The sequence below is a fragment of the Nicotiana tabacum genome, chromosome 13 (assembly GCF_000715075.1).
Source record: "Nicotiana tabacum cultivar K326 chromosome 13, ASM71507v2, whole genome shotgun sequence".
NCBI classification, from domain to species: Eukaryota; Viridiplantae; Streptophyta; class Magnoliopsida; order Solanales; family Solanaceae; genus Nicotiana; species Nicotiana tabacum.
In genome coordinates this window covers 98,453,449-98,479,965 of record NC_134092.1, presented here as the reverse complement: position 1 = coordinate 98,479,965, position 26,517 = coordinate 98,453,449, and the positions used below count along the sequence as shown (strand labels likewise).

The window sequence follows — 26,517 nt, the reverse complement described above, 5'->3', positions numbered from 1 at the left end:
AAGGAATCTACAAGCATAGCAAATGACTTAACAGAATTAGGAGGAAGATTGTGGTACTATATCATAGCTCCTTTTGATAGGGTCTCTCCAAAATTTTTTAACAAGATAGACTCGATCTCATCATCTTCCAAGTCGTTCCCTTTGATGGCGCATGTATAAAAGGTAACATGCTCGTTTGGGTCGGTCGTTCCATTGTACTTGGGGATTACGGGCATGCAAAATATTTTAGGGATCGGCTTCGGAGCCGTGATCGGGGGGAAAAGTTATGATCCTCCTTATCTTACAGAGGTTTACTACGAGCCATACCCAGCGGGATACATATTGCCCAAATGGAACCTAAAAGATGGGATGGGTGATCCATAAGATCATTTGGCGAGGTTCATACCTCAACATGGGGATCTTTCTGGAAATAAAAACTTGTTTTGTTGAGGCAATTTCCCTTGTCGCTTACCCGCATTGCCTTTGAATAAATTTCTTGGAATCCAGGCCTTTCAATATCAGGGGTGCTCCTGGGATTTGATTGACCCTGGAATTGTAGGTTTTCACCTTTTTATCATTGGCTTCGATTTTCTTTTCCCCTGTTTCTATCTGTTTCGTCAATTCTTCGAGCATTTTAAGGATTTCAAGGCTAGTCCCCGATTCACTCTCGCTCGTTTTTTCCGAGATTGGTTTGTTTCTGCGGATGGATTCCCGGGGGAGCTCGGGTTCATTCCTGCTCAGTGTTCGACCTTGGTTCTGCAACTGAGCTATCGCCGTTTGTTGAGCCTGTAGTATTTCGAAGATCATACGCAGGTTGATTCCATCCTTTTCGCCATTGTGAGTGTTTTGGGAGATCGAATGCACTTCCCTGCGCACGCTGCTTTCGGGGTCGATGGGCTAGTTTGTATCGATGGCCATATGCGAACAGGCGTCGATGGGAACCACCACCGGGATTCTACCAATTTCAACCGGTGTTGCCCCGTTACCGAGCGCTGCATTGTTGTTCATGCCGTGGTGGCCGGATTCTGTGTCTATGTTTAGAAGGGCTGACTGTGGGTTTGACATTTCGATCCTGACCTGAAATCAGAAACACTTCAAAGAACAAGTGTAAATTGGGGTGTGTTATGATGATTCGTATCAAATTGCCGCTATTATCCTTAGCCCTATGGTGGGCGCCAAAATATTTACCCTCAAAATCGGATAACAATTGAATTTGTTAGTGGTTTAAAGGATATGCGGATTAACTTGATACAAAGTGATAAATTACATTGTAATTGAAATAAATAATAATAAATTAACTGCAAACCACATGGCCTGGATGATTTCAGAACGGGGAAGCAAGCCACCCTTGAGTTGAATGCACTTTTATTGATACAAGATACCGAGGGATAAGAATTCTAAGAATCAATAGTAATGTATTGCTTTTGAGTATATCTTACAATGTGCTTAATGAATTGTCAAGTCCCCTTTTTATATTAGAGGAGATCTACCTTTTAAGGTATTATTTTATTGTTCTATAAAAGGCAAAAGTCCTTGATTTGCTGACCGTTTGTTCCCTTTTTGAGTCGTTCCGTGATTTGCGTCATCATGATTGGTTAATGGCGAGAATTACGGACCCCTATCGGATGAGTTGGAAAAACTTTCTTCGAGACCGTTAGAAACATGACCGGTTACACCTTCGGTAAAATCAAGGGCAAATATGATGGTTTTGATGGCTAATTTTGACAATGCTTTGGGTTCGATCTTAATCACCATGTTTCGATCTTGGCTGATTTTGTTGGACGTTAGATCGATCTTCGAGCTCGACTTATCCGATCACAGATATTTCTACCTTGGCCTAATCAGGGAGTTTTGGAAGCTCGATCGAATATCGGGCTCGGTTTTACCCGTATACAATAATATCTATTACACTATTTAATACTAGAAAAATGAAATAATTGTTTTTCTATCAACTTACTATTTACGTCTTCTGTAAATAATTTTTTTCTAGCGTAATATACACATCAAATTAACACCTTAATTTTAGTTTTAGTCAAATCTCGTCATATAAAATGGGATGGATGAACTGTTCGTAGGGCATCCACCAAATTTTTCATTTGAGTGTAGTATTTCATTAAAATCGCTCCCACTAACCAAGGGCCCTTATATGAATCTTCTATATACATGAGATTTTGCCAAAGTAATTTATGATTAATTAATAAATTGCTAGCATATATAGCTGATAACATGAAAGAGTGTCCTTGAGGACTTACCTGCACCATGCAGTGGATTTTCTGATTTGTGAGTGCTATTTCAGTGACATACACAATATTGTTGTCCAACCTTAATTTAGATATGACTGCCTTAATCTAAGGCTGATTTCTGCATTTGAGCATTTTTTGGTTGTGGTAACTAAGTTTTTTTGTTAATCACCAAAGTATCTATACAAAACAACAACTATCAAAGGGTGAAAATCATATACATCCCTTAAGTTTATTTTAAAAATTAAACTCATCCTTCAACTACGAATAATTTTTATTTTTCTTCTTTAATCCTACGCAATATCTATTTTACCCTTTTTATTTCTCATATATATAATAGCATTTTATATAAGCTAGATATTTTATTTTTATGTAGGCATTTATTTATATTTAAATAATATTATATCGTATTACATAATTTAATTTAAGTTCATTAACATTATAAATAGAATAATCATATGATGATTTTATTATGAAATCTATTTTTATTTTTTATGATCATTATTTTAATATTACATATATTAAGTATGCACATAATGCATGTGTGTGTGAATGATTTCAAGTTTTAATTTTTCTTTTATTCTCCATTGCTTATATAGATTATTAAGATTTGATTTTCATTAATAGAAATCTTTTACAATTATAACATAAAATTATGTAAAATATAAATAGATGAATTTTAAGAATTTATTACAAAATATACTTATATTTTTAACCAATTATGTTTACCCTGCATTATATAATTTATAAAATTCTCACTCTCTCTTATTCTCATTTTTATAGATAGATTGGGTTTGACTGCTACTAATAACATTACTAATACGAAAAATTACTTATTTTAATTTTTTTACCATTTATTTCATTATTGAACATTATTAACTTATATGTTTGATAACTACTTCTTACTTTTTTTTCTTTCGAAAATAATATTTATTTATCCATATGTAAGTCCATAATATGGATTAAAATAAATAAATAAATATCTTATATTAAAGAAAGAAAAAAAGATAAAAAGTTGTAAAGGATAAAATAAGCATTTTTAAAAAGTCAACTTTGATATGAGGAGGAGAATGATAATTGTTCAAAGCTAGAGGATGAGTTTGAATTTTAAGACAAGCATGGGGGATGTAAATGATTTTTTCTACCCACTATCAAATACACTATGCTTTCTAGAACAGAGCCAAAGAAACTAGGAATTTACAACATTACAAGAACAACTAAAGCACACCTCCTAGAGAGAGTTTCTTTAGGATCTCTCTTAGCCCGCGTCACAAACTATTTACATCTGGTAGCCGAAAAAATATATAAAATTTGTATATAACATACAAAATGTATGTATATACAAAAAATATATAAATTATATATATATATATATATATATATATATATATATATATATATATATATATATATATATATATATATATATATATTTGGCTATTATTTTTACAACGGCTATACAGTGTTATTTTCTCATTGAAAACTCCTTCAAGTAAAGAACAAGTTTGGCGTGGTATATTAAGAGTATTCATCTGCTGCCTCTTTATATAATAAGTATGATCCATAGTTAATCTCGCTTATGTATCAAATGTCAACGAGTCTTTGAAGAGCTGTCGTAGCAGATTAGTTAGATTAAGGCCTCCAATAAATGTTGAGAGTAACAAAACTTAAAGCAAGAGCTGTACTTTGTATTATTTATGAGTTGGTTAGTCTGTTAAGTAAGTGGTTAGTGGAGAGGTTAATTAATTGATGACAACTAAGAATAGATAGTGTATATATTAGTCATGTATACTTCATTTTCTTTTTTGAGCTTCAATGAAACAATTCCACAACAGAGTCTTCTTCTCTTCTCGCTCTATCTCTGCATGCCATCTTCTTCGTCTCTCTCTCTCTCTCTCTCTTAATTCTTCGTGGTATCAGAGCAAAGAGTTATGGATTGTAGCTCATAATCGATTCGATCTAACGTCTGCTTCGCATTCTCTGAATTTTCTTCATCGAAACCCTTATCTACTCAATAATGGTGGTAGATGATTTCGAGCTAGGAAATACAGCTACTACAACTGATAATTCTCAAATCTCATCTAATGATGAATTTGAAAAAGGAGTTATAGTCGCTGCTACTCATCCTCTATATCTCGCTCTTGAAGATACCAGTGGGATTTCTCTCATCTCTTTTCAACTCACCGATACATATAATTTCTCGGTGTGGTATCGATCTATAAGAATTGCTTTGCTCGGTCGGAATAAGCTCGGAATTGTGGATGGCAGATGGAAAAAGGAATGATTTCGTGAAAAATATTGGTACCAGTGGGAAAGGTGCAATGCAATTGTGCTTTCATGGTTAATGAATGCAGTTGCTCCAAACCTAATTAGTGGAATCTCTTATGCTACCAATGCACATACAGTATGAGTGGATCTACAAGAGCGATTTGATAAGGTAAACGACACTCGATGCTAATTTTTGCACAAAGAAATTGCTACTCTCAGTCAAGGTACCTCCTCTGTCTCTGTTTACAATTCCAAGCTTAAAGATCTTTGGGATGACGTTGAGGCACCAGTGCCTAGTCCTGATTGTGACTGTGTTAAGTCTAGGAATTTCGTTGTGTATTTGCACAAACAGAAACTTTATCAATTTCTCATGGGCTTGAATGATTCATATTCACAAGCACACAGCCAAATATTTATGATGAAGCCAGTACCCTATGTAAATCAAGCTTATGTTATGCTAGTTAGTGATGAAAATCAAAGAGCTGTAGCAGCCACATCTGGTAATCTAGGTCCTCTACCTAATGTACATGCTGGTCACTATGAATCTACAACACTTCATGGTTCTAAACCAACTGGAAGTCAGAAATTCAGGAAAAATTATAACATACAGTGTGAGTTTTATAAGATTAAGGGATATACAATGAGAACTGCAATAAGATCATTGGCTATCCGCCTGACTACAAGTACAAGAAGAAAAGGGGAGCACCCACCACTGCCAGTAATGCTTATAATGTGTTTTTTGAAACTAACAATGTTGTAAATAATTCCACACCTCAAATGTGTGTGACTACAGGATGCATTCCAGGAGCATCTCACATGCACACTACATAGGGCAATATTGCAGGTAATGCTGCAGCTTCATCTGCATTAATGAATCAGGAACTTCCACAGGCTCCATTAACTCTTACTAGGGATCAGTATGATCAAATACTTCAGTTTCTCAACAAGGCATTCTGCTCCTCATCTACTGCCAATGTTGCAGGTATAAGTACTGCATTCTTAGCTACTGATAATGTGCAAGAGTGGATTATTGACACAGGTGTAACTGATCATATGGTCTCTGACCTTAGCCTGTTAACCTCATTTAATACAGTTGATCCTCCTTACTCTAAGAATGTATTCTTACCTAACGGTGATGTCTCATATATTAAGCATGTTGGTACTAGTGCTATTTCAGACAAGAGTGTTATAAAAAAAAGTGCTTCAAATACCATGATTCAAGTTTAACTTGATGTCTGTATCAAAGGTAACCAAAGAGCTGCAGTGTTTGGTTGCCTTTTATCCTGATTTTTGCATATTTCAGGATCTCTTCAATGGGAGGGTGAAGGCAATTGGTAGAGAAGATAAATGTCTCTACATATTACCCTCTTGGAGCTTATTTACTGTCAATAAGCATACTGCAGAAACATCACTAGCAGCCACACAGAATGAGGATATGTTCGCAAAGAGAACACCTACAAATGTGGATCTCAAGTTATGGCACAAAAGACTTGGTCATTTGTCTACCTTAGTTCTAAACAAACTATTTTTAATAAAGCAGGAGAGTTGTATTTCTGTTGTAAAAGACTGTTTTGTTTGTCCATGTGCTCGACTGACTAGACTACCTTTTCCCATTAGTACAAATAAAAGTGCAGCTTCCTTTGACTTGCTACATTTGGATGTATGGGGACCCTATAATACTGCAACTATTAATGATAATAGATACTTCTTAACTGTAGTGGATGGCTACTCTATAATGACTTGGATTTTTCTTTTAAAACTCAAGTAAGATGTGTGTGTTGTCCTACATGATTTCCTGATGTATGTGAAAGATCAGTTTGAAAAACAAGTTAAGTGTATTAGGACTGTCACGACCCAAAACTAACCCCTGTCGTGATGGCGCCTATCGTGGAACTAGGCAAGCCGACTCATTTCCAAAACAAAATAATATTTTCATTTCAAAGATAATTTCAAGATTATATAACATAAAACCTCCACTGAAAGAGTTCAAATCAAAGAAAAATAGAAGTGCGGGAAAAAAAAGCCCGACATCGGGGTGTCACTAGTCATGAGCACATACTACAATCTGTCTAACAATATCAAGACTAACTCAGTCCAAAAAATAGCTAAATACAACTAGAAGAAGATAAGAGGGAGAAGAGCAGGGGCTGCGATCGCCAAACAGCTACCTTGCTATCTCCAAGAAAATCTGCAACCAGAACACTCAATAACCGCTACTGTGTCCAGCTACACCTGGATCTGCACACAAGGTGCAGGGAGTAACGTGAGTACGCCAACTCAGTAAGTAACAACAATAAATAAAGACTAAGCAGTAGTGACGAGTAATAAAGCATATAACGTTCATATCAGGAAATCTTAGTAAATTACCACATGCTCTTAAAAAATTAGGATTTGAATCAAACATCTCGTTTAAACCCAGTTCCAATAAAAATCATTTTAAAGACATTTTTTTTTCCAACAGTTTTTCAAACAAAGGCTCAATATGAAGGTGGGCAAAAATGATAAAATCATAAACAGCCACTCGGGCAAACCTCACAGTCACTCGTGCCACTCGGGCATACCTCACAATCACTCTTGCCACTCGGGCATACCTCACAATCACTCTTGCCACTCGGGCATACCTCACAATCACTCATGCCTCCCAGTCACTTAGCACTCGGCACTCAGCACTCGGCACTCGCACTCAGTAGGTACCTACGCTCACTGGGGGTGTGTACAGACTCCGGAGGGGCTCCTGCAGCCCAAGCGCTATAATCTCCACGGACAACTCACGTGCGATAATAATAAAGTATGATGCAGGCGAGCAGCCCCGATCCACACTCATCCTCACAAATCAGGCCCTCAGCCTCACTCAGTCATAAAATATGCTGCAGGCGGGCAGCCCCGATCCATACTCATCCTCACAAAACAGGCCACTCGGGCATTTCAGTAAAACAGGGCATTCGGCCCAAAACATTTATATGCATCAAAATAGAGTCATAAAACTGAGTTATGCGGTAAACAAGTATAACCATGACTGAGTATAAAATTTTCAATCCAAAAACAGTGAGAGGATGGTAAGAAACAGCCCCTAAGGGTCCAAACAGCATTGGCGCAAGGCCCAAACATGGCATTCAACCCAATTTACAGAAAATCTTTCTAAAACATATAGGTATCAATGGTTTCAACAAAGTATGCAACTTTAAGGTTGCTACGGGACGGACCAAGTCACAAATCCCCAACAGTGCACGCCCACACGCACGTTACCTAGCATGTGCGTCACTTCAAAATAATAGTATGATACGAAATCCGGGGTTTCATACCCTCAGGACTAGATTTACAATCGTTACTTACCTCAAACCGGTCAAATCTCTACCCCGCAATGCTCTTGCCTTTGGACTCGGGCTACAAATGCTCCAAATCTATTCACAATCTGTATAATACCATCAATATACGCTAATAGAATAAATTCCACAAGAAAAGCTTCAAAATTAGACCAAAACCTGAAATTGGCTCAAAAATGCCTGTGGGGGCCACATCTCGGAAACCGACAAAAGTTATAAAATCCGAATTCCCATTCAACATCGAGTCTACCCATATCAATTTTACCAAAATCCGACCTCAACTCGACCCTCAAATCTACAAATCTTATTTCCAAAATTCTAAGTTCCAATCTCCGATTCACACCTCAAAATCATGTATTCTAGTCGGATTATTCGACGATAATTCAATATTATGGAGTAAAAATGATCACAAGGGACTTACCTCAAAATTTCCTTGAAAATATATCAAAAATCGCCTCTCCTCAAGCTCCAATTTGTCAAAAATGACAAATGGGACGAAGTCCCTGTTTTTATAATTCTGCCCAGACATCCTCGGTTTTTGCCTCGATCTTGGCCTTCGATCGAGGTCCTCGATCCTGGTCCTTGGTCCTGCCCCTCGATCCTGGGCTCGATCATGGCTTCGATCGTGGCCCTCGACCCTGAGCTCGATCATGCCTTCGATCGTGGCCCTCGACTCTAGGCTCGATCATGGCTTCGATCGTGGCCCTCGACCCTGAGCTCGATCTGGGCTTCGATCGTGGCCCTCGACCCTGAGCTCGATCTGGGCTTCGATCGTGGCCCTCGACCCGGAGCTCGATCTAGGTTTCGATTTCTGGGCAGAAGTAATTTCCAACATAAGGAAATTGCAGCAGCTGTTCTAGTTTAATTTTTGATCCGTTAACCATCCGAAACTCACCCGAGGCCCTCGGGACCTCAACCAAATATACCAACAAGTCCTAAAACATCATACGAACTTAGTCGAATCCTCAAATTACCTCAAACAACGCTAAAACCATGAATTACACCCCAATTCAAGCCTAATAAACTTTGAAATTTCTAATTTCTACAAACAACTCCGGAACCTATCAAATCACGTCCGATTGACCTCAAATTTTGCACACAAGTCCTAAATGACATAATAGAGGTATTCCAATTTTCAAAATCGGATTCCGACCCCGATATCAAAAAGTCAACTCCCCAGTCAAACTTCTCAAAAATAAAACTTTCGGCATTTCAAGCCTAATTCCTCTACGGACTTCCAAATAATATTCCGGACACGCTCCTAAGCCCAAAATTACCATACGGAGCTATTGGAATCATCAAAATTCAAATCTGAGGTCGTTTACATATAGGTCCATATCCGGTCCACTTTTCTAACTTAAAATTTTCAATTATGAGACTAAGTGTCTCATTTCACTCTGAGTTCCTTCCGGACTCGAACCAACTAACCCGATATAACATAATATAGCTGAATAACACAAAAAGAAGTAGAAATGGGGAAAACGGGGTTATAACTCTCGAAACGACCGACCGGGTCATTACATCCTCCCCCTCTTAAATATCCGTTCGTCCTCGAACGGGTCTAGAAACATACCTGGAGTCTCGAATAGGTGTGGATATCTGATCCGCATCCCTCGCTCGGTCTCCCAGGTGGACTCCTCCACAGGCTGACCTCTCCATTGCACCTTCACTAAAGCTATATCTTTTGACCTCAACCTTCGAACCTGCCGATCTAAAATAGCCACCGGCTCCACATCATATGTCATATCACCCTCCAACTGAACCGCGCTGAAATCCAAAACATGGGACGGATCTCCAATATACTTTCGGAGCATGGAAACATGAAATACTGGATGCACACTCGACAAGCTGGGTGGCAAGGCAAGCTTATAAGCCACATCTCCTATCCTCTGAAGCACCTCAAAAGGCCCAATGAACCGAGGGCTCAACTTGACCCTCTTCCCATACCTCATAACACCCTTCATGGGTAATACCTTCAGCAAAACCTTCTCCCCAACCATAAAAGACACATCACGCACCTTCCTATCCGCGTAGCTCTTCTGCCTAGACTGCGCCATGCGAAGCCGCTCCTGAATCAATTTCACCTTATCTAATGCGTCCTGGACCAAGTTTGTACCTAAGAGCCTAGCCTCACCCGGCTCAAACCATCCAACCGGAGATCTACACCTCCTCCCATACAAAGCCTCGTACGGAGCCATCTGAATGCTCGACTGATAACTGTTGTTATATGCAAACTCCGTGAGTGGCAGAAACTGGTCCCATGAACCCCTAAAATCAATGACACAAGCACGCAACATGTCCTCCAATATCTGAATAGTGCACTCGGATTGCCCGTCTGTCTGAGGGTGAAAAGTTGTGCTTAACTCAACCTGAGTACCCAACTCTCGCTGCACAGCCCTCCAAAACTGTGATGTGAACTGAGTACCCCTATCTGAAATGATGGAAACTGGGACACCATGCAGGCGAACGATCTCTCGGATGTAAATTTTAGCCAACCACTCTAAAGAGTAAGTAGTACCAAATGGAATGAAGTGCGTGGACTTGGTCAGCCGATCCACAATAACCCAAATAGCGTCGAACTTCCTCGAAGTCCTTGGGAGCCCAACTACAAAGTCCATAGTGATCCTCTCCCACTTCTACTCTGGGATCTCTAACCTCTGAAGCAAGCCACCCGGTCTCTGATGCTCATACTTAACCTGCTGACAGTTTAGACACTGAGCCACAAACCCAACTATATCCTTCTTCATCCGTCTCCACCAATAGTGCTGCCTCAAATCCTGGTACATCTTCGCGGCACCCGGATGGATGGAATACTGCGAGTTGTGGGCCTCCTCAAGAATCATCTCTCGAAGCCCATCTACATTAGGCACGCATATCCGGCCTTGCATTCTCAGTACCCCGTCTTCACCAATAGTCACATCCCTAGCATCACCTCTCCGAACCCTGTCCTGAAGAACGAGCAAGTGAGGGTCATCATACTGACGCTCCCTGATATGGTCATAAAGAGAAGACCTGGAGACCACACAAGCCAATACCCGACTAGGCTCCGAAATATCCAATCTGACAAGCTGGCCTGCTAAGGTCTGAACATCTAATGCCAAAGGTCTCTCTGCTGCTGGAAGATATACTAAACTCCCCAAACTCTCTGCCCGACGACTCAAAGCATCGGCTACCACATTGGCCTTCCCCGGATGGTACAAAATAGTGATATCATAGTCCTTAAGAAGCTCCAACCATCTCCGCTGACGCAAATTAAGATCCTTCTGCTTTAACAGATACTGCAGACTCCGGTGATCAGTATAGATTTCACAATGAACCCCATACAAATAATGATGCCAAATTTTCAAGGCGTGAACAATGGCTGCTAACTCAAGATCATGGATAGGATAGTTCTTCTCATGGGTCTTCAACTGGCGCGAGGCATAGGCAATCAACCTACACTCCTACATCAAAACACAACCAATGCCTATCCTCGAGGCATCACAATACACAGTGTAAGAACCTGAAGCTGATGGCAAAACTAACACTGGAGTTGTGGTCAAAGCAGTCTTGAGCTTCTGAAAGCTCTCCTCACATTCATCCGACCACCTGAATGGAGCACCCTTTTGGGTCAATTTGGTCAAGGGCGATGTAATAGATGAAAATCCCTCCACAAAGCGACGGTAGTAACCCACCAAACCAAGAAAACTCCTAATCTCTGTGGCTGAGGACGGTCTGGGCCAACTCTGCACCGCCTCTATCTTCTTCGGATCCACCTGAATACCCTCACTAGACACCACGTGCCCAAAGAATGCTACTGAACTGAGCCAAAACTCATATTTAGAGAACTTTGCATAAAGCTTCTCCTCCCTCAATCTCTGCAATACAACCCTCAAATGCTGAGAGTGCTCTTCCTGGCTACGAGAGTACACCAGGATGTCGTCAATGAATACAATGATGAATGAGTCCAAATAGGGCTGGAATACACTGTTCATCAGATGCATGAATGCTGATGGGGCATTGGTCAGCCCAAAAGACATCACCAAGAACTCATAATGGCCATATCGGGTTCTGAAGGCTGTCTTGAGAATATCTGAATCCCGAATCTTCAGCTGGTGATAACCGGACCTCAAATCGATCTTGGAGAACACCCTCGCTCCCTGAAGCTGGTCAAATAAATCATCAATACGAGGCAAAGGATACTTGTTCTTGACTGTGACCTTGTTCAACTGCCTGTAATCAATACACATTCTCATGGAACCATCCTTCTTTTTCACAAATAGAACCGGTGCACCCCAAGGTGACACACTAGGCCGAATAAATCCCTTATCAAGGAGTTCCTGAAGCTGTTCTTTCAATTCCTTCAACTCCGTCGGTGCCATACGATATGGTGGAATAGAAATGGGCTGAGTGCCCGGCACCAAATCAATACCAAGGTCAATATCCCTGTCAGGCGGCATGCCCGGTAGGTCTGCAGGAAACATATCCGGAAAATCACGTACCACCGGAACATAATCAATGACAAGAGTCTCTGCATTAACATCCCTCACAAAAGCCAAATAAGATAGGCAACCCTTCTCAACCATGCGCTGAGCCTTCAAATATGAAATCACCCTACTTGGTACATAATCTACAGAACCGCTCCACTCAACCCTCGAAATTCCCGGCATAGCCAACGTCACCATCTTAGCGTGACAATCTAGAATAGCATGACATGGAGATAACCAATCCATACCCAATATCACATCAAAGTCAACCATACTGAGCAATAATAGATCTACTCGGCTCTTCATACCCCCAATAGTCACCACACATGACCGATATACACGATCCACAATAATAGTATCGCCCACAGAAGTAGATACATGTACAGATGAAACTAAGGACTCACGGGGCATATCCAGAAAATGGGCGAAATACGAGGAAACATATGAATACGTGGAACCAGGGTTAAATAATACTGAAGCATCTCTGTGGAAAACTGAGACAATACCTGTAATCACAGCATCTGAAGCAATGGCATCTGGTCTGGCAGGGAGAGCATAGAAACGAACCTGACCACCCCCTGATCTGCCTCCCCCTCTAGGGCGACCCCTAGCTGACTGACCTCCACCCCGAGCTGACTGGACGGGTGGTGAGGTAGCTGGTGCTGTAGTCGGAGGCTGACTTCTTTGCTGAGATAGACCTCCATGATGGTGAGGACACTGCCTCCACATTTGCCCAAGCTCCCCATACTCAAAACAACTCCCTGGTGCTAGCGGCGGAAATTGAAGGGAACCCCTAGCACCAGGATGACTGGTAGAAGAACCTGGCATGGAAGAGCCCTGAACAGGTGGAGCACGGGACGAACTCTGAACTGGAAGGGCACTAAGTGATGAGTGGCCCTGATGAGAACTGTGAGAACCATGGCCAGATGATGCACCCCGATGAAATGGCCGAGCTGACTGAGCCTGTCTGAAATGACGACCTCTACCGTGCTGGAACTGACCCCCAAAAGGAGCACCGCTGAATCCACCCTGACCACGAGGCCTCTTGGCCTCCCGCTCAACCCTCTCCTGACCGCGAACCATCTCAATCTGCCGAGCAATGTCGACAACCTCATCAAAGGTAGCACCCGAAACCCGCTCCCTGGTCATGAGCAACTGTAGCTGATAAGTGAGGCCATCAATAAACCTCATGATCCTCTCTCTGTCCGTGGGAACCAACCAGATAGCATGACGGGCCAACTTGGAGAACCGCATCTCATACTGCGTCACAGACATATCACCCGGGCAGAGCCGTTCAAACTGTCTATGCAGCTCCTCTCTGCGAGACTGCGGCACAAACTTCTCCAAAACGACCATGGAGAACTGCTGCCAAGTAAAGGGTGTTGCGCCAACAGGCCTACGCCTCTCGTAAGTCTCCCACCATCTGAGTGCAGCCCCAGAAAACTGAAAGGTAGTGAATGAGACCCCACAAGTCTCCAAAATATCAGCAGTACAGAGTATCCTCTAACACCTATCCAAAAAGTCCTGAGCATCCTCTCTCTCTGTGCCACTGAAAGGTGGTGGCTGAAGTCTCCCAAACCTCTCCAACCTACGCCGATCATCCTCAGGAATAGCAGGAACCACATAATCCTGAGCAACAGTAACCGGATGGGCTGGTGGTGCCTCTGGTGTCTGAAGTCCCTGAATAACCTGCTCGAGTGTGCGAGCGATGGGAGTCTGAGTGCCTCCCCTGGCCTGAGAAGTGGTTGCGGCCGTCAAAATAGAGACCACCTGAGCAAGGCCAGTACACGCTGTCAGAGTTTGAGCTAGGGCCTCCTGAAGGATTGGAATCACAATAGGCACATGTGGTGCTTGAACTGGCGCATCAATAACTGGAACTTGGTCCTGATCTGGGATAACCGGTGGATCTGTAGGTACTGCCCCAATTGTTTTACGGGTTGCACCTCTGCCCCTACCACGACCTCTACCGCGGCCTCGGCCTCTCGCGACCCTGGCTGGTAGTACTGGTAGCTGGCCCTCCTGACCGGTAGCGCGAGTCCTCACCATCTGTGAAAGAATGAAACAACAGATGTTTAGTTACTAGAATCAACAGATTCGCATAACAAGAATTCAAGAATGTGGAGTTTCCTAAAGGTTCTGCAGCCTCCTGAAGATAAGTACAGACGTCTCCGTACCGATCCGTAAGACTCTACTAAACTCGCTCATGACTCGTGAGACCTATGTAACCTAGGCTCTGATACCAATCTGTCACGACCCAAAACTAACCCCTGTCGTGATGGCGCCTATCGTGGAACTAGGCAAGCCAACTCATTTCCAAAACAAAATGATATTTTCATTTGAAAGATAATTTCAAGGTTATTTAACATAAAACCTCCACTAAAAGAGTTCAAATCAAAGAAAAACAGAAGTACGGAAAAGAAAAAGCCTGACATCGGGGTGTCACTAGTCATGAGCACATACTACAATCTGTCTAACAATATCAAGGCTAACTCAGCCCGGAAAATAGCTAAATACAACTAGAGGAAGATAAGAGGGAAAAGAGCAGGGGCTGTGATCGCCAAACAACTACCTAGCTATCTCCAAGAAAATCTGCAACCAGAACATTCAATAACCGCTACCGTGTCCAGCTACACCTGGATCTACACACAAGGTGCAGGGAGTAACGTGAGTACGCCAACTCAGTAAGTAACAACAATAAATAAAGACTGAGCAGTAGTGACGAGCAATAAAGCATATAACGTTCATATCAGGAAATCTCAGTAAAATACCACATGCTCTTAAAAAATCAAGATTTGAATCAAACATCTCGTTTAAACCCAGTTCCAATAAAAATCATTTTAAAGATATTTTTTTTCCAACAATTTTTCAAACAAAGGCTCAATGCAAAAGTGAGATAAAATGATAAAATCATAAACATCCACTCGGGCAAACCTCACAGTCACTCGTGCCACTCGGGCATACCTCACAATCACTCTTGCCACTCGGGCATACCTCACAATCACTCTTGCCACTCGGGCATACCTCACAATCACTCATGCCTCCCAGTCACTCAGCACTCGGCACTCGGCATTCGGTACTCGCACTCAGTAGGTACCTGCACTCACTGGGGGTATGTACAAACTCCGGAGGGGCTCCTTCATCCCAAGCGCTATAATCTGCACGGACAACTCACGTGCGATAATAATAAAGTATGCTGCAGGCGGGCAGCCCCGATCCACACTCATCCTCACAAATCAAGCCCTCGACCTCACTCAGTCATAAAGTATGATGCAGGCAGGCAGCCCTGATCCACACTCATCCTCACAAATCAAGCCACTTGGGCATTTCAGTAAAACAGGGCATTCGGCCCAAAACATTTATATGCATCAAAATAGAGTCATAAAACTGAATTATGCGGTAAACAAGTGTAACCATGACTGAGTATAAAATTTTCAATCCAAAAAACAATGAGAGGATGGTAAGAAACAGCCCTTAAGGGTCCAAACAGCATTGGTGCAAGGCCCAAACATGGCATTCAGCCCAATTTACAGAAAAATCTTTCTAAAACATATAAGTATCAATGGTTTCAACAAAGTATGCAACTTTACAGTTGCTACGGGACGGACCAAGTCACAAATCCCCAACAGTGCACGCCTACATGCCCATCACCTAGCATGTGCATCACTTCAAAATAATAGAATGATACGAAATCCGGGGTTTCATACCCTCAGGACTAGATTTACAATCGTTACTTACCTCAAACCAGTCAAATCTCTACCCCGCAATGCTCTTGCCTCTGGACTCGACCTTCAAATGCTCCAAATCTATTCACAATCAGTATAATACCATCAATATACGCTAATAGAATGAATTCCACAAGAAAAGCTTTAAAATTAGACCAAAACCCGAAATTGGCTCAAAAATCGCCTGTGGGGCCCACGTCTCGGAACCCGACAAAAGTTACAAAATCCGAAATCCCATTCAACCACGAGTCTACCCATATCAATTTTATCAAAATTCGACCTCAACTCGACCCTCAAATCTACAAATCTTATTTCCAAATTTTTAAGTTCCAATCTCCGATTCACACCTCAAAATCATGTAATCTAGTCGGATTATTCGATGATAATTCAATATTATGGAGTAGAAATTATCAAAAGGGACTTACCTTAAGTTTTTCTTGAAAATATATCAAAAATCGCCTCTCCTCAAGCTCCAATTTGTCAAAAATGGCAAATGGGACGAAGTTCCTATTTTTATAATTCTGCCCAGACATCCTCGGTTTTTGCCTCGATCTTGGCCTTCGATCTTGGCCTTCGATCGAGGTCCTCGATCCTGGTCCTCGGTCCTGCCCCTCGATCCTGGGCTCGATTATGGCTTCGATCGTGGCCCTCGACCCTGAGCTCGATCATGCCTTCGATCGTGGCCCTCGACTCTGGGCTCGATCATGGCTTCGATCGTGTCCCTCGACCCTGAGCTCGATCTGGGCTTCGATCGTTGCCCTCGACCCTGAGCTCGATCTGGGCTTCGATTTCTGGGCAGAAGTAATTTCCAACAGAAGGAAATTGCAGCAGCTGTTCTAGTTCAATTTTTGATCCGTTAACCATCCGAAACTCACCCGAGGCCCTCGGGACCTCAACCAAATATACCAACAAGTCCTAAAACATCATACGAACTTAGTCGAATCCTCAAATCACCTCAAACAATGCTAAAACCATGAATTACACCCCAATTCAAGCCTAATGAACTTTGAAATTTCTAATTTCTACAAACAACTCCGGAACCTATCAAATCACGTCCGATTGACCTCAAATTTTGCACACAAGTCCTAAATGACATAACAGGGGTATTTCAATTTTCAGAATCGAATTCCGACCCCGATATCAAAAAGTCAACCCCCCTGTCAAACTTCTTAAAAATAAAACTTTCGGCATTTCAAGCCTAATTTCTCTACGGACTTCCAAATAATATTTCGGACATGCTTCTAAGCCCAAAATTACCAGACGGAGCTATTGGAATCATCAAAATTCAAATCCGAGGTCGTTTACATATAGGTCCATATCCGATCCACTTTTCAAACTTAAAATTTTTAATTATGAGACTAAGTGTCTCATTTCACTCCGAGTTTCTTCCGGACTCGAACCAACTAACCTGATATAACATAATATAGCTGAATAACATAAAAAGAAATAGAAATAGGGAAAACGGGGTTATAACTCTCGAAACGACCGACCGAGTCGTTACAAGGACTGATAATGGATTTGAATTTGTTAATTCTATCTGTGATGCTTTGTTCAAAAACCTTGGCATTAGTCATCAAAGAACCTGTGTTTATACTCCTCGGCAAAATGGAGTTGCTGAGAGAAAACATAGGCATATTCTAGAAGTGTGCAAAGCTCTAAGGTTTCAAGGTTGCATTCCTTTAAAGTTTGGGGGGTACTGTGTGTTGGCAGTTGTTTATCTCATCAACAAGATGCCCTCCTCACAGCTAGGTCACAGGTCTCCTTATGAGTTATTATACAGGAAGAAGCCTTTGCTTGGGCACCTCAGGGTCCTAGGTTGTCTGTGCTATGCCAAGATTATGAATGAGACTGATAAGCTCCAACCAAAAGCTATCATTGTTGTCCACATGGGCTACTCTTCTTCTTAGAAGGGATACATTCTTCTTAACTTGTCAACTAACTCCTTTTTTGTTAACAAAGATGTAACATTCAGGGAGGATATATTTCCATTCCAGCAGTTCTCCTCTCACAAGCAGTCTGTGTTCCTTGATACATCTTCTTCTGTTTTACCACATATTATTGAGCAATGGTATGCTCAATATGCTTCAACAGGATCTAACCAGAACTCTACTGCACATGACTCTTTAGTCTTACCACATGCAACATCTTCTTCTCCTAGCAGCACTAACTCAAATGCAAGTTCATTACCAGCTGCTGCATCACCAGGTGTTAAGGTATCTCAAGTTGGTTCTCCTGCCCTTTGGGGATTAGTCAGAGACAAACATCCACCATTATGGATGAAGGAATTTGTTTCTCTTCATGCTAATCAACACACTCCCTATGGCCTGACAACCTATATGTCCTATGATCACCTGTCTCCTCATTATCAGTCTTTCATTGCCTCTTCCTCTTCTGAGGTTGAGCTTGTCTCTTATGTTGAAGCAGTCAAGGACCCCAGATGGGTGGCTGCTATGAAGTTTGAGATTGCTGCATTAGAGGATAATCATACATGGGATGTTGTGACCTTACCTACTGGAAAGAAACCCATTGGATGCAAATAGGTGTACAGGATAAAGTATAAGACATCTGGTAAAATTGACAGGTTCAAAGCCAGGCTAGTTGCCAAAGGCTATAGCCAGAGAGAAAGCATTGACTATCAGGAGACTTTCTCTCTTGTTTTCAAGATGGTTACAATCAGGACAATTCTTTCCATTGATGTTGTGCAACACTGGCATATTTATCAAATGGATGTGTCAAATGCTTTTCTCCAAGGTGATCTTCATGATGAGATCTACATGGACCTGCCTCAGGGTTTTGTGAGTCAGGGGAGCAGCAGGTATGCAGACTCATCAAATCCCTATATGGTCTCAAGCAGCCACCTAGACAATAGAATGCAAAGCTTTTAGAGGTTGTGTTACAGTTTGGTTTCACGCAGAGTCAACATGACCATTCTCTGTTCATAAAAGGATCAGGAGGTGTCCTTGTACTCATCTTTGTTTATGTTGATGATATGCTAATTACTGGCAGCAATCTAGCATTGATTAGAGAAGCCAAATCTTTTTTGAAGTACGCCTTCACAATGAAGGACCTAGGAGAGTTAAGATACTTCTTAGGGATTGAATTTGCTAGGTCTAAGCAGAGAATCTTAATGCACCGGAGAAAATACACTCTAGAACTTATCTCTGAGCTAGGACCGGGAGCAGCAAAGCCAGTAGCTACACCACTTGAAACAAATGCCAGGCTCACTATAAAAGAGTTTGATGATTACCTGGCTAGTCCAAGTCAGGGGGAGGATAAGTTATTGTTTGATGCAAGCTCTTATCAGAGGCTTATAGGCAAGCTACTCTACTTAACCATAACAAGACCAGACATTGCATTCAGTGTGCAAAACCTTAAGGTCAATTCCTGCATCAACCAAAGAAATCACATCTTGAAGCTGCCCTAAGAGTGGTCAAGTATGTGAAAAACCAGCCTGGACAATGAGTACTTCTGTCAAGTAAAGCTGTCAAGAGGATCACAACCTACTGTGATGATGACTGGGCAGCTTGTCCACATTCTCGCAAATCTGTAACAGGTTTTCTTGTCAAGTTTGGTAATTCACTAATATCGTGGAAGTCCAAGAAACAAAACACCACATCTAGAAGCTCAGCTGAATCAGAATATAGGAGCCTAGCCTCTACAACTGCAGAGCTAACATGGATTTTGGGGCTATTCAAAGAAGTTGGAATAGAGGTGCAACTTCTAGTTGAGGTTCACATTGACAGCAAAACAACAGTGCAAATAGCAGCCAATCCAGTGTTGCATGAGAGAACCAAGCATATAGAGATTGACTGTCACTTTGTAAGAGAAAAACAATACAAAAGGGGCTGATAATAAATGAGTACATTCCCATCAAAGAGCAACCAACATATTTGCTAACCAAAGGGCTCAGCAGAGTTCAGCACGAATATCTTTGTTCCAAGCTAGGGATACTTAATGTGTTTGCACCACCTAGCTTGAGGGGGAGTCTTGAGAGTAACAAAACTTAAAGCAAGAGCTGTACTTTGTATTATTTATGAGTTGGTTAGTTTGTTAAGTAAGTAGTTAGTGGAGAGATTAATTAGTTGGTGACAGCTAAGCATAGATAGTGTATATATTAGTCATGTGTACTTTATTTTATTTTTTTGAGCTTCAATGAAACAGTTCCACAACAGAGTCTTCTTCTTCTCTTCTCGCCCTATCTCTGCATGTCTTCTTCTTCGTCTATCTTAATTCTTCAATAGACCCATCTTGGAAATTACATTAGCATCTGACCATACATAACTTTTACAATATGCATCAATAGTTCGAAGTACCTTAGCATCTATCAAAATTAATAATGACCAATAAGCGTGGATCCTAAATTCTAGCACTCCTTTGAACAAGCTGCACTCTCCTAGTTTTTTTAGCAGTCCAATTGCAAAATCTGAATTCCAAATGATATGATAAATATCGAAAAATCTTAGTATTTGCAAGTGTATAGTTACTTATGATAATAATAATAATAATAATCAGAAACCATGGTATTATTTAATAAATTGCATTTAAAATTATTTTATCAGAAAAAATTTAGTTTCTAATATAACAATAATAATTTATCCTATTTGTGATAACAAATTATATACTTAAAATACTCCTAACAGTAGATTTCACCGTTAGTTCCAAAGCTTTGAAACGCACAGGTCATGAAGCTCAGTCTAATTACTGCATATTCCCGTTCTTCTCCGACCACCGTCACTCTCATCTCCGGCTATTCCTATGCTAATAAAACGGCGACGTACAGAGTGAAATTTCCCTCTTCCTTCCGACTCAGCTCTGGCAACAAAATCTCTAATAGCTTCTCCCTGACGATTTGTTCGTTCAAATCATCATCCAACGTTGACTCCACCGGCACCGAAACGGAAGCCTACAATCAAAGCATAGATGGAGAAATTTCGTCGCTCAATGTTGAAGTCGGAAGCCCTAGAATTCTACCAACCTTGTTCATTCCTAAATTTAGCTTAAGTGACCAAGCTTTCTTTCTATTGGCCTTCATTGCTTGCACGGTATGTTATTTAAATTCCCTATTTTGGCGAGGAATTATTACTTTTTGTTCCTGGAAATTACATATAGTCTTCGAAATTGCATTTTTAAAGTATAAATACATTTTATGGCAGACGTCGGTGGCTTTCACAAGCCTGGTAGTTGCAGCTGTACCAACACTATTTGTAAGTTCTCTTAATCTCTTGCTTGACAGTTTCCTAGTACTTTGGTTTATGCATTTGTTTTCCTAATTTGCTTCCGTTTCATAGAGATCACATTGCAAGAGTGTTTGTAGCTCTTTTTGTGTATAGAATTTTATATGTATAAACTTCTGCTTGGAACTTGCATACGCCGGGCATCTACGCTGATAAAATAGAAGCTAAGTGTGTGTTCTGCGATAGAACACCATGTTTTTTATGCCAGCGAGAATATAATTGCGAAATTCTGTTTGAGTGTATTGTGATCAGAGGCGGATCCACAATTTAAAGTTTATGAGTTCGGGATTTTAGCCCTTTTGGGTTAATGAGTTTCAAATTAATAATTTGTACCTATTAAATAGATTTCTTAAGACGAATACAGGGTTTAGATAAGCTACTGGGTCACCTGCCCCTGATGGTGAGAATGTCTTGCCACGATAAATTGTATAAATGTTATAATTGGATGAAACCTATGTTGCTCGAACTCTCCGAAAATGTGGCCGGGTGCGTGTCGGATCCTCCAAAAGTAGTGCATTTTCGGAGGATCTGACACGGGTGCAATAATATTTTGGAGAGTCCGCGCAACATACAATGAAACATAAACAGTTATGTGCATCGTCTATATTTGCTTCGGAGGTCTTTTTGAACAAGATTTGCTTCTGAGGTCTTATTTTTATTTCCTTTTGGCTAGAGTGAACAATTAGTTTTCTTAGACGTGTCATTGGAGCTTGAGCAAATTCTTTTAGTAGTTAGTTTAATGCTGGGTTAATGTTCGCTTAAGAAGGAACTACGGACTTGGCTCCATTGAATTGTAGAGATAGAGAACCTAGAGGTTAATTGTTAAATTTTTGAATGCCGTAACACGTTTTCACAATTCGTTGTACATCTTAAAACAGAATAATAGTTCACGTTTATTCTCCTTTGACTTGCATTAGTTTAGATTGTTCGATAGTCTTTAGAAGGTTCAATAGACCTTGAGGGATAACAATGCGCTATACAAGCTCAAAACTGTCATCATAAGATACTACAATTATTTAATTTGTTGGAATGTACTATGTTGATTTTCTAATTCCAGTTGGAAAACATAATGTATGCATACACATCTATTATATTTTACATCAATTACTTCATGAGTAGTCCTATTGAGAAACCTCTGAGCTGTAAAACTAGGATTTTGTTAAACTAAATAGACAATCAGGGTCAAAATTGATCTCATTCTGTTTACTGCAAATTGATTGTTCTCAACCAGACTGCATCATATTCCATGTAGATAATGCCCCATATGATATGTTTTACTTATTGCTCCAAACTTTGGTGCATGTCCGTATGCCTTATTTATGTATGAGAACCTTACTGGTTGTACCTTACTGCTTATATGATCCAATGATAGTTTATTGGTTGCTGTTTGCACCTTTTAAAAAAAAATTAAGATAGAAATGTAAGGTATTTAAGAGATACAAGCTTGTCAAAAAGAATAACCTGAACTCCAAGCCTGGCTCTGAATCTTATGGAACACGCACCATATTTGGAAACTTAGTTATGTAATTAGTCCTTTCTGCGTACTAGACAACCCCTAAATGCTCACCGAGGGGAAAGAAAAAGAATTCTTCATTACCGCAGAATATGCACTTAGATAGGTGTAAGGCATTCTTGTCTTGGTTCTGGTGGCGCATTTGTGTTTCATATGAACACAATTGTCTTGAAAATCCTCTTTTCTGATTTTTTACACATGCCTTTTTAGCAATTGCTGTTTGAGACATAAGACCTAATTAACACAATGGCCTATAAGTTATGAATTCTGAGAAAATTCCTGATTACTGTATGCATGTGGAGCAGATAGGTCCAAAACACCTTAGGTGAACTTGTTTGATCATTTCTTTATGTAGGCAATGCGTAGAGCAGCAATATCTCTGTCAAAGTTGGCAGACACTGCTCGAGAGGAGCTTCCTAGTACAATGGCTGCTATCAGGCTGTCTGGAATGGAAATCAGTGACCTTACACTGGAATTGAGTGATTTAAGGTAACAAATTTCACCATTATCACTAAAGAAGTGACTTAGAACAAACTGACTGATGCTCTTTGAAGATGAGAAACATCTGGAAGCTAGATAGTGTTGTTATTTCAAAGGAAATATTCATTCCCTATATATCTGAAGGGCTGAGCTGCTTTCACTTGATAACATAATTGTTACTATGATTTATGATTGAAAAGCTTATTCTTCGCGTATTCTGGGAGGGGGCCTTAATGTCGTGATGATGCAAGAAGCATAATTGGTTGATCATATCTTTTTTTTATTTTTATATAAGGTAAATAATTGGTTGATCAAATCTCATAGAATCTGGTGCACCTTTTAATCTTTTAAAGGGCTTAAAGAAAAACGATGTGAGATTCTGCATTATCCGTTGGATTATAAGTTAAATAGTTGTATAATAGTGGTTGGAGTATAAATTGTCGTGGTTCTTGAAAGTATACATGTAGAACAGTGGAAAGGTATTAAATTTTTCATTGAAACTAGGGAAATAAACAAACTTGCAACTACAAAAACATCAAAGTAGCTCTCCACGAAAAACAAACCCTCCTAGGCAGGGAACTTTTACCAATGGATAACTTTACTTTGAGCCAATTGAACTTTATTTTGAATTGCTTCCCATATTTGACAAAATACTAATGAACAACTTTTTTCTCTGGGACTCTAGTTGCCGCAGTCTACATTTTTTGCATATATTATGGTGCAAATCTAATCCTCATAATGTCATATATTTTCTTCCTTGGAATACTTGTGTCATTAGTGATCCCACTCTTCATAGATCTTCAGTTTCTGCAAAGGAGTAAGTGTTGTCTCATTCTATTGTCGCATTTACCAATTTTTGAGAACTTTTATCCTTCCTCTTTGCTTATTGTCTGATCTGGAAGTCATGTATGATGGAACACCATCATCCTAGAAGTGAAAATAACTGCTGTTATTCACAAAAAGGTAAAATCCAAATTCTTCTCAGGGAAGAAATTGTTCAACTTGTAGTAATAGCATTATCTTCTTGATATGTCCTTGGACAGTTTGGAGTGTAAGGTATGAAACCTCTAAACAATTTGACTTGAAGTACGCTGGATGAAAATAAAAGATTCAATTCATCTTTCTACTATCTTTATTAGTAGAATTATGAGAGTGAGCTGTATGTACAGCATGGACTCTTAACGCAGTAGCCAATAATATTTCTTTTTTCTTGGTCAGCCTTCCACTTCGGTTTCTCATGTATGCTCTACATACTTGGGTCTTCAATATTATAAGAATGTTAAATGTCCTCTGGGATGTAATTCTGCATCGTCTTGATGCTAGCAATGAAACAACTTACTTCATCCCCCCAAAAAATGTCCTCTGGGACTCAGAATCCGGTGAATCTGACCTCGGTGAGGTGCAAGTATAGCAGATTGGATCAAGGCGAATTCCAGCTTACTCTCCAGTTAACTGCGATCTCTAAGTAATAGTTTCTTGCAACTCCGCGGAGGCCAACAATCATTGTTGAAACTTGAATGCTTCTGAGATTTTACCTTTAAATTTGACCACCTTTCCTAATCCTTGGTTTTGGTAAAATTGATCAAGTTTCAAGCTGTGGTGACGCTTCTAGATACGAACTAATTTTTGTAACTTTTTTTTTTGATAACTGTGGTTTCTGGGCCAACTTACGCACACCTCGACTAATTTCATGGGATACCTACTATCTCTCACCAGCAACAAGTACCGGGTAATTCTATCCACTAAGGCTTGGACAGATGAGAAGAAATCGCCTAGTATTTTTGTCTCTGTTGGGATTTGGACCTGAAATATTATGGTTCTTAACCCACTTCATTGGCCACACCTTTGGGTGCTAATTTTTGTAGCTATTGGGAAAGAGAGAACAAAAGGATTATTATCTGTACTGTCTTAGAATGGGCACTTTGTTGATTTAATGAGCCAAGTTACAAGTTTTTAAATTGCTAGGACTGAAGATGGTTGCTGGATGTGAAACTAGAAAAGAAAATAATAGAAAATTTTGAATATTTGTGGAAATTTCTCGTGCATTAGGTTTCTAACATGCTATTGGTTGACAAAAATTCCTGGAGTATTTACCTGTAAATAAGAAAGAGAAAATAGAATTTCTAAAGAAATGTTAGACATCAAATAAAAAGTTGATGAATGGGAATTAATTAGAGACCTTGTCATATCAAAAAAGGTCACCAATAATACACAGACAATCTAAACTAAGCTTGTCAACAGTTATAGGAGTACAAGAATTGCAGCTTGCGGTTTGAAGGTCCATGTTTCGAATATCAAAATATCTTACCAGTCGAACCGGGAAACCTGGCCAGACATATTTCAGCAGTTTACCAGGAAACAGTAAAATTCTAGTTTAGAACATACTCTTTCCACTCACTTACCAAGTGATAACTTCACTTATTACGGACATGGTAATAAAATTTGACTCTTTTCAGTGAATAATAGGAGGTAATTAACTTAAAGCTTCTAATAAGGTGGCCAAGGTCTGGGCAGATGCTCAAATTTGTGGCATTGTCAGTTCCATATCTTTTCTTTAGCATACACCCTCTGCCCATCCCATCCATTCATTTACTATCAATCCTCTTTAAGCAACGACTCAATATATGTTTCGGGGAATAATATTTGCTATTGTATGTGATGCTCAGTCAAGAGATAGCTGATGGTGTCAACAAATCTGCTCGAGCTGTGCAAGCAGCAGAAGCTGGAATCAAACAAATTGGGTCTCTTGCTCACCAGCAAACAATGTGTATGCTCTCTCTCATATATTCCTTTCATAAAGGCAGATCATGTCATTTTTTCCTAACTTAAGACTCTACTGAGCTTCTGTTTGATTGTGTCGTTAGCAATGATTCAGGAGAGAGCAGATCTGCCAGCCATATCTTTGCAGCCAGTTGTAGCTGGGGCAGCAAAGAAGACTTCTCGTGCTGTTAGCCAAGCCACGAGAAGATTTATAAATATGATCTCTGGAGGTGAACTTGGCTCAGAAATGGAAGACAATGGTGAAGTTGATGCGGAATCTTAGAGAGTCAGTACATTCCACTACTTCACTCGATCATTGGCAAACATGTTTATATGTTCCTCACAAACTTTTGAACATGTATAGCACATGTAAAAGCTATGATTCAGAACGTTTCTTTCAGTAAATATTTAGTCATCTTTCAAGAAATGAGATTGGCAGCTAAATTTTTGACGCCTCGCTGTGTGGCAAGGAGAGTTTCTTCTGCTCAAATATGCGTTGAGATTGTCAGAACTGCACGGCAACCATGATTAT

At 40.3% G+C, this 26,517-nt stretch overlaps 2 protein-coding genes across 2 annotated transcripts; both read left to right on the top strand.

Annotated features, from left to right (window-relative positions):
* The first annotated feature begins 4,236 nt into the window (after nucleotides 1-4,236).
* Nucleotides 4,237-19,847, top strand: LOC142168260 (uncharacterized). The gene is made up of 8 exons (XM_075228920.1): nucleotides 4,237-4,427; nucleotides 4,707-5,205; nucleotides 5,319-5,708; nucleotides 5,791-5,980; nucleotides 17,958-18,453; nucleotides 18,580-18,793; nucleotides 18,913-19,374; nucleotides 19,488-19,847. Exons 1-8 carry the CDS (start codon nucleotides 4,237-4,239, stop codon nucleotides 19,845-19,847), a joined length of 2,802 nt encoding a protein of 933 aa, XP_075085021.1.
* Nucleotides 19,848-20,142: 295 nt separating this feature from the next.
* LOC107802571 (uncharacterized) lies at nucleotides 20,143-26,436 on the top strand. Its single transcript, XM_016626087.2, has 5 exons — nucleotides 20,143-21,040; nucleotides 21,152-21,202; nucleotides 23,101-23,234; nucleotides 25,892-25,992; nucleotides 26,090-26,436. The coding sequence occupies exons 1-5, from the start codon at nucleotides 20,681-20,683 to the stop codon at nucleotides 26,266-26,268; spliced, it is 825 nt and encodes a 274-aa protein (XP_016481573.1). The 5' UTR covers nucleotides 20,143-20,680; the 3' UTR covers nucleotides 26,269-26,436.
* The last annotated feature ends 81 nt before the right edge of the window (nucleotides 26,437-26,517 follow it).

What these genes read in the sequence shown, in the direction of transcription:
- LOC142168260 (XM_075228920.1), top strand. Translation starts at nt 4,237, where the DNA reads ATGGTGGTAGATGATTTCGAGCTAGGAAATACAGCTACTACAACTGAT. An exon ending in ACATATAATTTCTCGGTGTG is followed by an intron (nt 4,428 to 4,706) that starts GTATCGATCTAT and finishes TGCTACTCTCAG; the next exon opens with TCAAGGTACCTCCTCTGTCT. An exon ending in GGGAGCACCCACCACTGCCA is followed by an intron (nt 5,206 to 5,318) that starts GTAATGCTTATA and finishes CACACTACATAG; the next exon opens with GGCAATATTGCAGGTAATGC.
- LOC107802571 (XM_016626087.2), top strand. Translation starts at nt 20,681, where the DNA reads ATGAAGCTCAGTCTAATTACTGCATATTCCCGTTCTTCTCCGACCACC. An exon ending in CAGCTGTACCAACACTATTT is followed by an intron (nt 21,203 to 23,100) that starts GTAAGTTCTCTT and finishes TTCTTTATGTAG; the next exon opens with GCAATGCGTAGAGCAGCAAT. An exon ending in TGCTCACCAGCAAACAATGT is followed by an intron (nt 25,993 to 26,089) that starts GTATGCTCTCTC and finishes TTGTGTCGTTAG; the next exon opens with CAATGATTCAGGAGAGAGCA.